General features: G+C 43.8%; 1 protein-coding gene across 5 annotated transcripts in view; it reads left to right on the forward strand.

Moving 5' to 3' along the window:
* The window catches only part of TRPC6 (transient receptor potential cation channel subfamily C member 6), a 77,088-nt gene that overhangs the window by 19,185 nt on the left and 44,800 nt on the right, over positions 1 to 13,103 (forward strand). For all 5 annotated transcript variants that reach the window (XM_075061720.1, XM_075061716.1, XM_075061717.1 and 2 more), the window contains one exon: positions 3,803 to 4,019. In XM_075061720.1, coding sequence (XP_074917821.1) covers positions 3,803 to 4,019 — 217 coding nt within the window. The remainder of the gene's footprint in view (positions 1 to 3,802; positions 4,020 to 13,103) is intronic.

Here is a 13,103-nt window from a genome sequence, read left to right on the forward strand (position 1 = left end):
CACGGTCATGCTGGAAGAGCATAACGAGTGGGGTCCCACAGGGATCAGTTCTGGGTCCGGTTTTGTTCAATATCTTCATTGATGATTTAGATAATGGCATAGAAAGTACATTTATAAAGTGCGAATGATACTAAGCTGGGAGAGGTTGCGAGTGTTTGAGGAGAGGATAAAATCAAAATGATCTGGACAATGGAGAAATGATCTGAAGTAAATAGGATGAAATTCAATAAAGACAAATGCAAGTACTCACTTAGGAAGAACAATCATTGACACATATAAAATGGAAATGACTGCCTAGGAAAGAGTACTGCGGAAAGAATCTGGGGGTATATACGGATCACAGAGCTAAATATGAGTCAACAGTGTAACACTGTTGCATAAAAAAAAAACATAATTCTGGATGTATTAGCAGGATGTTGTAAGCAAACAGGAGAAGTAACTTCCGCTCTACTCCACATCTGATTGTTATTGTGTCCAGTTCTGGGTGCCACATTTCAGGAAAGATGTGGACAAATTGGAGAGAGTCCAAAAGAAGCAACAAAAGCGATTAAAGGTCTAGAAAACATGACTATGAGGGAAGATGAAAAAAATGGGTTTGTTTAGTTTGGAGAAGAGAAGACTGAGAGGGGACATCATAAACAGTTTTCAAGTACATAAAAGGTTATTATAAGGGAGGAGGGAGAAAAATTGTTCTTCTTAACCTCTGGGGTTAGGACAAGAAGCAATTGGCTTATATTGCAGCAAGGGCAGTTTAGGTTGGACATTAGGAAAAGCTTCCTAACTGTCAGAGTGTTTAAGAAATGGAATAAATTGCTTAAGGAGGTTGTGGAATCTCCATCATTGGGGTTTTTTAAGAGCAGGTTGGATAAACACCTGTCAGGGATCGTCTAGATAATACTTTGTCCTGCCTTGAATGCAGAGGATTGGACTAGATGACCTCTCGAGGTCCCTTACAGTTCTGAATCTATGATTCTATAAGAGAAGCTTGAAGGGACCACCCTAAAAAGCATGTCCACTACGTTTTTGCACCAAGTTTTTTGTTCCTTCTTCACCATTGGAAAGTGTAATTTCCCGTTTCTATATCCATGTCATCTACCAAGATTTATGGTCCAATCTTATGTGATGCTGCAAGCCCTCAACTCCTATTAAATTCAATGCATATTCAGTGCAGCAAGCTCTACTTTCAAGCCCTGTCTTTCTGTGTTCCCCATTCTGTCCCTAATTAATGTTTTCTGTCCTGCATCTTCTCCACAGGTAGAGCCAAAGTTACAAAACTTCTATTCCTAGCCTAGCTCTGGTCACTTCCCAAATGTTGGTGTTAGGAAAAAAACCTAAGCTATCTGTAGCCTATTTTATTTCCAATGAGTTTTTAAGATTTTTTCTGTTTTTTGAGGAGCGGAGGGCTTTGTCAGTCTTTTAGATTTTTATTTTTTAATTTCTTGATCAGCTATTCTGGCATTAACTTGATTTCCTTCAATATTTTTGCTTGTTCCCTGGGTATTTCTCTTTCTGGCATCTGTCTCCCAGTCCCATCCTCGTTTATGAATGCAGGCAGATAATGCATGTAAAAGGACACTGTCAAGGTATTTTGTTTATCATTCTCAAAATCTGTTTTACTCGTTGTTTATAACCCCCTGTAGTGGGACACACTGCCCCACTCCCTGAAAGTGTGGGCTATGGCAGGCCAGGGCACCTGCACAGACAGGGAGCCAATTAGGGAAGGGCTTATTCTGAGCCAATCAGGGCCCAGAGTGGAGACAGCCAATTTGGGCCAGGCTCAGCCCTATAAGAAGGCTGCCCAGGCAGGCAGCAGTCAGTCTGTCCCAGGCCTTTGAGAGGGGAAGGTCAGTCTCCAAGGGTGGGAGACTAGCACTGCGAATAGCGCAGTGCTGGCCAGGCTCGGGGAGCAAAAGGGAGCTCTAGCCCGTAGCCTGCCAGGCTGCAGGCCCTGAAGGGAAAGGCCTAGCAGGTGCAAAGGGCCATAGGGGAAGTGGCCCAGGGAAGCAGACGGACGAGGAGAGAGAAGGAGGACAGCGAGGCTGCTGCCAGAGGGTCCCTGGGCCAGGACCCAGAGTAGAGGGCGGGCCTGGGTCCCTCCCTTCCCTCCTTGCAGTACACCCAGCCATTGGCCATAGGGAGCGGCCATCATAGACTACGCCTGATCCATGCCAAGAGGGATTAGACTTTGGGGTGTGTGGTTGTATGTGGTGGCTGGGGTGCAGAGAGACTGCTGATCAACCCCACCCCTCCCGGAAGGGGGTGTGGATGGACTAAGGGGCACCGCCAGAGGGCAGTGGTCCCAGAAGAGGACACCATGAGTTGGGAGCAACATGGGTCCAGAGACACCAACTGAGGGTGAGACAACGGACGGGACACCATCAGGAGGGGGTGCTCCACTGGACAGAGCTAATTCCCAGAGACTGCCAGCAGGAGGTGCCAGGTGGTGAGACCTGACCCCGTTACCCCTCCTCCCCCGGGGAAGTTTGAAAATGAAACCTGTAAGAAGTATCCTTTCACTTCACACCGCACATACAATAAATTGTTGTTGTAGAGCACCTCATGAGGCTGAGGAAATTTATTATTTTTAGGAAAAAGACGAAGTAATTTTATGGGGGGTTGGAAATACATAATGAATTGCATGGATTTGTAAAAGGATATGTAGAAGAGTAGAGAGTTCAAATTTGGGACCTATTAACCTTGACAGTGTTCCTTTATAATATTATTTTTAGATATGACTATCTTTTTCAGTAAGTTATCTGTGTTTTATCAATGCTACTACTGTATCCTTCACTGACCTCTTATTCCTTGGTTATTTAAACTTCAGTTTGATGTTGGCTGAAGTCTGACTTGGACCTGGAAATAATAATTTTAAATAACTACTTGTAGTAACTAATGCTTGCGGCCTCTCCTTACCTTTTTCAGTGGCCACCAATACTAACTATTTCAGCCGATGACCCCTTGAGGCTTGCTTTGAATTCTTCACTTATTTTGGCACATGCAGTGGCTGTCATGACTCAAAATAACAGATAGGCATTTTGTGCCCAGCATGCAACTGGATTAATTAATTAGGACTGATGAGAGGAATGCAAGAAGTTACCAATCCCTTTAAAATAGATGTTTTAGTAGGTGGGTGTGGGCTTACATGAATTTTCAGTTATGTTTAATGTCATACTAAATCAGTCTAAACGTCAGTTCAGGGTGTAGTCATCTCTGTTGGTGGGTGTTTAAAGAAATTTCATTAAGAGAATAAAAAAAAAGTAAGAAGCTACAGTAGTGTAAACACAACCGTTTGGGGCCTATTTAAATGTTAAAAACCAAAAGGCAAGAAAGGTCAGAAAAACTGCTTTTGCTATCCTGAACCTGCCCACTAAGTTGAATACTACATCAAACCAAAACCTCGTGTCTTCATCTCTATTGTAGTCCCACTAATATTTCAGTGTTCCTGCTTAACAAACTAAACAATGTTTCTTAAGGATTTCAAGAATGAAAATTAAAAGAAACTTTCCAGTGACAATGAATATTTCTCTGTATGATCTATGATAATAGGTGCAAAGAAGTGTAAGAAAGAATTATAGTAATATTTTTAAACATTGCTATATAGGTAAAGAAGAATACTGACATTTAATAGCAAAATTGTTCCTCTTGTTTCTGAAGATAGCCAATAATAGACATTTTTACAAGGTAAATTTCATTGACATTACAGTGTGTATATATTTTCATCGTCTTTATTTACTGTGATTTTGACAGAAATGTACTTTTTAAAAATTGATAGAATTTTTTTGTGTTTTGTTTTGTGTTACAGCTGGGGAGGATAATGCGTGGACCGTTTATGAAGTTTGTAGCACATGCAGCCTCTTTCACAATTTTTCTTGGTCTGCTAGTCATGAATGCATCTGACAGATTTGAAGGCACCAAACTCCTACCTAATGAAACTAGAACAGATAATGGAAAACAGCTGTTCAGAATGAAAACATCCAGCTTCTCATGGATGGAGATGCTCATTATCTCTTGGGTAATAGGTAAAGATTAATTTTCAATTCGAATTCTGTCTTGCAGGGATGGCAATGGGGCTGAGTTCCAGTTACACACATTGCTACCAGTCTTACATGGAAAAAAAGTACAAAACATAAGGGGAACACATCTGCATCTTTCATTTTCTATGCAATCAGCCTTTATAGGGTACATATTATTCATTCAATATTCCATTCCCATGGAACAAGTTTACCATATTAAGGACTTCTGTCTCTGTATTGAGTAGTATCTTTTTCTGCAATAATCCCACTGAAATGAATAGGACTTCTTGTGAAATACGGTATTGCTCAACCTAAGAGGAGTAGAAATCTATTCTCCTAAATATTATGGGGCAAATTCTGCCACCATCACCTATATTGAAAAGTACCCTGAGTGGACCCATTGAGTTCAATGGAGTAAAGTACTACTCAGTGTGAGTAAGGATGCCAGGACTCATCCTTAGCAAAGTCAGTTATGAGAGAAACCCAAAATCAAGCTACATAGACTCATGATCCTGCAGTTTTTACTTAAGCAAACTCCTACTGAAATCAATGAATTGGAGTTTTACCTAAGAAAGACTGCATTGAAGTCAAATACTGCCCTGTGTTTGCATGAGGAATTCCCTTCTGACCAGGCCCTCTCAGAGGTCCAAAAAGGCCTGGGCCACTTCCAGCCTTTGAGGCCCCTCGCCATAATAAAAATAAAAAATGACGACACATGAAAACAAAATCAGGCACCAAAAAAGAGTGAGACATAATTTGAATATTTTTTAATTTAGCAAATGCTTTTCTAGCCTTTTTCTGTGCAAATGCACTAATTATTGAAGAAAAATCTAGCTTTCGTGCAATGTCACAGTTAATATTAAGCATGGCTAGCCCATTCAAATGCTCTTGTCCCATAGTTGAACTATGATAGTTCTTTACCTGCTTCTTCATGTTGAAGGCATGTTCATCTGAAGCCACTGTTGCAGGCAAACTGACAAAAATACCCAATGCAATTGTGATATTAGTAAACACCCCAGAGAGTCCAAGATCAAGTATTTCTTGAAGCAATTCCTTTGGTTTGCAATTCAATTTAAAATTCGTGGAATATATTCGTTTGAGAAACATGACCTTGTCACTGAGATCTTTTGAGATTTCTTTGTTGTACTGTTGCTGAAATTGTTCAGCTGCAGAAAGTAGATCTTCATTAGTCGGTCTGTTAAACTGCCAAAGAAAGCCAAAAAATTAGTCGCAGTGACTCAATTGATGTGTAGGACCTGATTGAAGAGGCAATGATGACAAGGAAGACATTGACCCTATAATGCTGCTCGGCATCAGATTCAGTAGGTGAGTTGTGATTGGTGGAGAACTCAGATGAAATGCCAATATTATGTGCTACTAATTTGAAGTCAGTCAAGATCACATCCCATTGTTCACGAATCTGTTGAATGTCACTGATAAGACTTTTCAGTGTTTTCTCCTCTCAACATTAACTGTGGCTTTGCATGCTTCAGATTAGTTTGGTGGATCATTGTAAGTAGCTTCATCTACAAACATGACATCAGAATGCATTCAAATTTGGACATATGCTTCTGAATAGATTGAAGTTCAGTTTGAGCCTGTACAGTGAGATTGAGAGATTCAGGCTCATTTAAAAGCCTTTCTCACTGAATCCAATGCTACAGAACTGGTTGAACACCATCAGTCTGTACAGACCATCTAGTTTAGACATCCTATGCAGTGAAACAGGAAGTTTCCCACCTTTGTGGACTGCTACTAAAGAGATTCTACATTTGCTGAACAGTTCCAATGTAAGTAATTGCCTTCTTGCATGATTCAGCACAGTCAACACCTACAAGGTTTAGTGTGTGATTTCCACAGCTAAAGAAAATACAGTTTGAATTATGCTCAAGCAAAACTGCTTGTACACCTTTGTACTTCCCAGCCATATTAGATCCATTGTCATAGGCTTGACCAACGCAGACTTGAAAATCTAACTTAAAACCTTCTCGAATTGCTAGTACTCGAGCAGCAATTTCTTTTCCAGTTTTTCTCGTGAAATTATCAAACAAAATAAACCTTTCTTCAATTGAAAATTTTGAGCTGTCTACAATCTTAACATATTGAATAACCATAGTCTGTTCCTTGTGAGAACAATCTGGAGTAGCAGCAACAATGATTGAAAAATACCTGGCATTTTGAATCTCATCAAGAATTGTTTGTACAAATGACCCACATAGCTCAATAAGCATGTTTTGTATGGGTGTGGAGAGATAATAGACTTCCATGTGCTTTTGACTCCCTTGCGATTCTCAAACACATTTAACATGCTCTGATAAAAGTGGGTCATATTTTCTGAGGAGCTCAACTACGCTACAAAGTTTCCATTTGCATGATCACCAATATGTTGACTGAAACCAAAGAGAGCCAATCCCTACTCAGAAAGAAAAAGGATGATGTTCAGGATGCGCTCAAGAAGTTTTTTCTAGTTATTAGTTTCTGTAGAGAGTTCAGTCAAGAGTAAATTCTCAACTGAACTTTCAGTTGGTGCTGCCCTATTGGCTGATTTCCATGCAACATAGTTTTCTTTGTGTGACGTTGATCTCTCATGTGATGGTATCCGGTCTTTCAATTTCCTCAACCTCTGTTGATGCTCCATCCTGATTGATCAGAGAGAACTAATGCATTTGCAGCACTTTTATTCAAGTGGGGTGCACAATACAGAGATTGTTTTTCCGTACTCCAGCATAATCAGTCTCTTGTGCAGGTCTCACCATTTGGAAGAGTTTTTGTAAGCAGACAAGTAGGGAAAGCATGATTATCAGTATCTCATGGAATGTTACTTGGAATTTCAAAACAACTAATTTGAAGAAAAGATTTCATTTAGGCAGCATTGCTCTTGTCAATAATTCCAATGTCAGTCACAGTCAAACCTGTAGTACTCATGAATTGCTCTTGCTGCATAAGATCTATATCTTCCTGTTGCTGTTGAGTTTCTTGATCATACACAGGATCTTCAGCTGCATCTGTTACTGTTGGGACGTCTTCTTGACAACTGTCCTCATGTTCAGGTATTGGCATTGAAATATCACCTATTGCAGTTGTGGAGTTTTCATTATCTGTAGCATTGTTTGTTGGGTAAGGTGTGCTTTCCAGTGGTTTCAGAAATGAAGTTATTGGCTTTGAGTTCTTAGCTGCTACTTCACTCAGTTGTTTTTGCCATCTCTTGCTTGTACCACTTTCAAATCTCCTCTTCATAGTGATCTATCTGGTCAATATGTAGCTTATCCACACTTGGAATATTCTGCTGTAAATAAGTAGCTTATCTACACTTGAAATCTTCTACTGTAAACATGTACACAAATGCTGAATGGTACACAATGCTGGAAAGATTTAAAACAAAGGAATACTAATTAAGAACACAAAATGAAACAGACAGGTTATTATCCTTATCAGGGAATCAAAACTGAAACACGCAAGATATAATATAACAGGATGAGCTGAAGACAAAAGGATGACATATATATATATATATGGTGGTAGTAGGGATTGTCATGAGGGCTCTATTGGCATCTTCTAACATACTAGCTGATGGTACTTCTCCACTGAGCCTTGGTAATTGGTCTCGAGGATTGACTGTAGCTGGTTTCTCCATGATCTTATGCCTCATATCAGCTGCTGTGCTCTGCAATGGAGGGGGTGGCAGTGAAGTTTCAGCTTCAGGTGTGGCAGGCGGTGGGCTGGCAACACCACATTGGTCTTACCCCAAAGGTCTTCTTGAGTCTGGAGCGATGATAAGGATTGTCGATCTCAAGCTGTGAGAGACAGCTTCCTCTTTACAGGGTCTGAAAGTGCAGTAGTTAGGTAATAGCTCTTTCTCATTAGTGTGGAGATCGTCTTGTCCATTGCCATAGAAGTATTCCGGAACATGACGCTTCAGTAATCACCCCTCATCAAATCTGGACTTAGAGCCCTCAAACGTTGTCAGTGAGCCACATTCTGCATCAATTACTCCATGGCTATTCTACTTGTCTCATTCCACATTTGACATCGGTTCTGTCGTCCAAGACGCCTCACTTTTACCTGTCAGATTGTCCGGGTTCTCTCAGCATCTGGCGCGACCTTGTTGAAGAGCCGGGGCGATCGTCCAGCCAGCATGTGATCCATCCTATTCATGTGCACTGCTCGATTTGAGGTATGGCAGGTGAAGCGTTAGTGGGGCTTACTGACCAAGGGCCGCTACTGGAAAGGTAGGGTACCTATGCCCATGGACGGCTCTCAGTAAAAGGCGGTCTCCCATACAAGGGCGGCGGGCTCTTAAACCACTACACTACTCCAGTCGCTTACATATGTTAGAAAGATGATAGTAATTTAAAGATACCAATAGAGCCCTCATCGAGAAACTCCTAAGCTACACCGAGTAATTCAAACCGAATGAACTGTAAAGCAGCTACGCAGGCCTGCTGTAAGTCGGAGATGCTGGCTACACACAAAAGAAGAACAACAGTATGTACCCAGATGACAACATGGATAAAACCGTGCCGTTCCCCGCACGGTCTATGACCAGCGCCAAGAACTGCAGGAGATGCAATATACCTGCGCAGGAAGGTATACCACACAACAAAACCCCATCAACACAGACACACCCCTTGGAACAAAATCACACAGAAACACACACACACAACCCAAACAACCCACAAAAAACAAAACCACAAAAACACACGACGACCAAATCAAAACAAAAAATGAGGTTGGTAGGATAAGGATCAACACCGACACCACCAAACAGCCAGACAACGGAGAACCAAGATAAAAGAACAGCCTGGTGAACTACATGAAGGGTAGAGATTAAGGATAAGACTCAGCTGAAAAAAACAGGGCCTGACCCCTACTGAAGCCCTAGGAGACTGCTAAACAAAGGCTCACAGCACTGGCTACCAGGCTAAGGAGATACAAAGAGCAAGGCCAAAAAGGTAATGCCCCGTTTCCCAAAGAACCATCCAGGTGTACTCCCAACTGCAGTGCAAACACACACAATACAGCAGAGGCACAAAAACTGAACAGTACAATGGAAGACATATGGGAGAAGAGCAAATCGAACCAGTGGCAAGGGGCTGCAAGACTAGAACAGAGCACCAGCAACTCCCAGAACAGACATCACAGTAGAAGACACAGCCAGCGGGTCAAGAACATGAGACACACACCACGACAAACCAAATACGACCTAAGGGTCCATGGAGATACGCGACCCGATGAGGAGAACACAAACCAGACCTGAGACGAGTGAAAGCCTCATGAGGGCACGGCAGCCGAGACGAGGCTCCCGAACACGGCAATCTGTACTGCATCAGCAGGGCAGAAGGATACGCGTTCAGTGCACAGACCCTGCAAGTCAGCACAACACATCACCACACCGACCGCACCAGAAACACATCCCACACTGTTCCCTCCCCACAGACATGAAAGTCCTACAGCGCATCAGGAGCCGCCAAGCGGAAACATATGGAGCCAATACCATGAAGCCAAGCCAGAGAAAGGCAGTGGGGAACAACAGAGGACAACACTCATATAAGACAGTTGCCCAAGACTCAAGGCTCTAGACAGACCCAACCTGAAGCACAGCGCTGATTGACTACAAACACAAGCACACGTGGATAGACAAAGTCCAACAGAACACTAAGGGACTCCTCAAGAATCAATGGACAGTAAACAACACTGAATCAACGTCAGCAGCTTGCACAAGGGCCACAAAGTGCGGCATACTACCGAACGTGATCACTGTCCCCGCTGCTGTTCGCAATCGGCTTAAACCCCCTCAGCCAGCAATAATAAAGGACTGGATACGGGTACAGCTCAGGAGTGGAACTATCACCATCAGCCACCTCCTCCCTCTACATGTGATGACATCAAGCTGGATGCTAAGAAAGAACGAGACATGACTCTGCTAATCCAGCCCTCAACAGAAGACGACTGAGTAGCGATCTATACAGTGCCGCCGATATCAGGGAGGTCATTCGTACTGGAGAAGTGTGGAGTACCGATGGTAGTGAAGAGAGGGAATGTAGGTCACAGACAATGGGTGTGATACTACACTACGCCGGGACCACATAGCAAACATAACAGACCATCTACAGGTAGTAGCAGACGTTCACGCCCATCAGAGGCACCGAGGGATAACCACGATGAGGCAAGAGAGCAAGCAAGACAGCAACATCCTAAAGTAATCATCCAAACGGAAAAACGACAGGCATCCTGAAAGAGCCAGCTCATGGGAAGAACAATGATCACGCCATCAACAGAGTACGCCCTGCCGGTCATCAGATACCCGGCCGGTATATGTGACTGGCCAAAGGAGGACATTTGGAAGACTGCCGATCGTTGAAGACCCCGGCAGCCTTCACAAAATGACACGGAGGTTTCCAACCCCAAGCCACACCTCAGAAGTTACTCCGACGACTCAGCCAGAAAGAAGGCGGGCGGGGGGCTGGGGTTGCACGTGTCAAAAGCCACTGTCGGATGAAGACCCAGAACATCCAGGAGTACATCAGTAAGATGCCCCCCAAATGAAGGCTGCCTAGAGAGAATGCGCGAGGCACCAGCGAGACATGGGCACGAACGACCAAGCAGAAGAAGTGCTATGCATGAGACTAAAGACTCCCGCAAGTGGATGTCACTCATGACAGATAGCTGAGTGGCTGCCTACATTAGGAGTTAAGATCCTAGCAGTGGCCTGAACAGCTGGACTAAAAGACAGCACTGGCAGGACTGAATCAATAGACACGACACAGGAACAGGGCACCGGGTCACCAGATCCATTGAAAAGGGTCGACCACACTAGAGGAGGAGCCAAGGTGCGAGACCTGATTGCAGGAGAGGCCTCTCTTAGTAGACACGGCGCCACAACATACGTGCCAGGGCCTGTAAGCATCGCAGGCAAGGAACAAGCCATACACTGAACGGCACCAAAACAAGTGTTGGCAATGGTGCAAGTTACGACTAGCTGCACAGGTCGGATGGGAGCTAGAGGCCTAACCATCTGTAGACGTAGGCTCTGGCATGCAAAAATCGGATCTGGGCACGTGATGCAGGATGATGTAGAATGGCAGAAACCCGTACTCCAGACCAGATGGGGAAAGATTTCATCCCCATGAAGGTGTGCAAGAATACGCAGGGCTAAGAATTCTGTGGACTTCCAGAGGCAGATGCGTACAGGGCGAGTCACTGGCTCAACAGAGCGTGCAGTACATCGTGGTGAGATCTATACGTACAAGGACCAGAGTATGGGAGACAGCGGGGGGTGAGAGATATAGCTAGTCAGTGACTATAGCACCACAGCAATAGGAATCCAGAGCAAAGGATGGATTAGACGTACCAAGGGAGTGAAGCAGGAAAGCTAGAGAGAGAGTGGAAAGTGCAAGCCAAATGGTCCCCAGTGGGTAGGCACTCGGGGCTGTGCATCACCTATAGTCTGGGCCACGTGCTCACAACAGATCCAGGAACACATCAGAGCTCACCCCCTCCCCCTCCCCCCGCGCGGCTGCCTCTCTGTCCAGAAAGTTGCGTGCTAGGAGACGAGCTAAGATACTGCGCAGAAACCCTCAAACTCCCAGGCCTCCCTCGGGAGAGAGGAGAATTTATTTATGTATTGTAGTACACTGACTTATATATACCATAATTTAGTAGAGACTTCAGACATGGATACAGGAGGGGGAAAATGTTCCAAAAATAGTCTCAAACACAGTGCTGCCACTGTCGACAAAAGCACTGTACAAGTCTGATCCTGCACAAATTCTCATCTTAGGAGAGGTCTGACCCATATATAGACGAGGAAACTAGATGACGCCAGGTTGACCAAGCTAGCCTCAGCCACCTGGCTTGGATAGCTCATCCCAGTCACTTATTTAGAGACTACCAAATGAAGATAAAATGAGCATACAATAACATAACATAGACTGCATAATTTCCTTGGTCAACTAGAATGATAAGACTAAAAACAACTAGAGGTTGAACTTACGTATCGTCGAGCCTGACTCAATCACGTACTGATCCAGCACCAGCACTACGTACGGGTGGAACTGGTTTTATTATGAGCGCTGAAGGCACATCCAGTCTGATCGAAGTATCTAACCCTTCATCCACAGTAGATTCAGAGCCCACGGTAGCACTTCAAAGCCCCTATAAAGCAGCATTTTTAGAGACCAGCAGAAGTTCACCTAAGCCGTCTGTTGAACCCAGCGGTAGGCTAGCTCCCACTCAGTAAATGTCAGAGAATATATTCATAATCAGTGCTACTTGTGCTACGAAGGAGTTACCGTAATCGCAAATCGACTGCACCCAGAAAACAGTGCTCGGACTGTTGTGCCAACATCCGTTAAAAGCATACTAATCCCTCTGTGAAACCACTCCTTTGTGTGCCTCGCTCCACGTGCCATCAAACCATATACATTAGAGGATCAGACACTCAGTGTTTCTTGGTTACCACTAGAAATATGAATTCAAGACAAAAAGTGTAATTAATAGTTCCATACATAAAACATATTGAACCAAAATGATATAAATAATATCTCACTTCAATCTAAATGTCATCCTTTGCAAGGCCTGAAACTCTACAAACATTTACACCAGTGGCCTCTCAGGCACTTTTTTACTGGTGACCGCCTTCACATCAGCAAGCACGATGCGACCCCCCTAAAAAACTACATTTAAATAATTATGGCCGATAGCAGAAAATGACGGATCTGGGATCCATTGGCGGCGAGCACAAAGAGTAAGCCGAAGGGATTTCCCAAGAGACTGGGGTTGGGAACGGCCTCAAGGTTCGCAACGATAGTTACGTTAAGACTTGGGAGCTCAGCACCCCCCAATGTAAAGACCTTGCGAACCTTGGGCCCAACCCCCGAGTTTGAGAATCTCTGGATTTACACGTGCCGCCAAGGAATTGAATTACTGCACCAGTATTTACCCCTTTGCATCCTACTAACTTTGCTGCCGGCGAAATGTTAACCAAGTGAAGGATGGTGCTACACAGCAGAGGCCCAAAGAAACAACGTACTAACAGAGCAAGGTCACTGTGGAGCGCTGCAGTAGATACTGAGGTACGAATAAAAGCGC

This window comes from Chelonoidis abingdonii, chromosome 1 (assembly GCF_003597395.2).
Source record: "Chelonoidis abingdonii isolate Lonesome George chromosome 1, CheloAbing_2.0, whole genome shotgun sequence".
NCBI classification, from domain to species: Eukaryota; Metazoa; Chordata; order Testudines; family Testudinidae; genus Chelonoidis; species Chelonoidis abingdonii.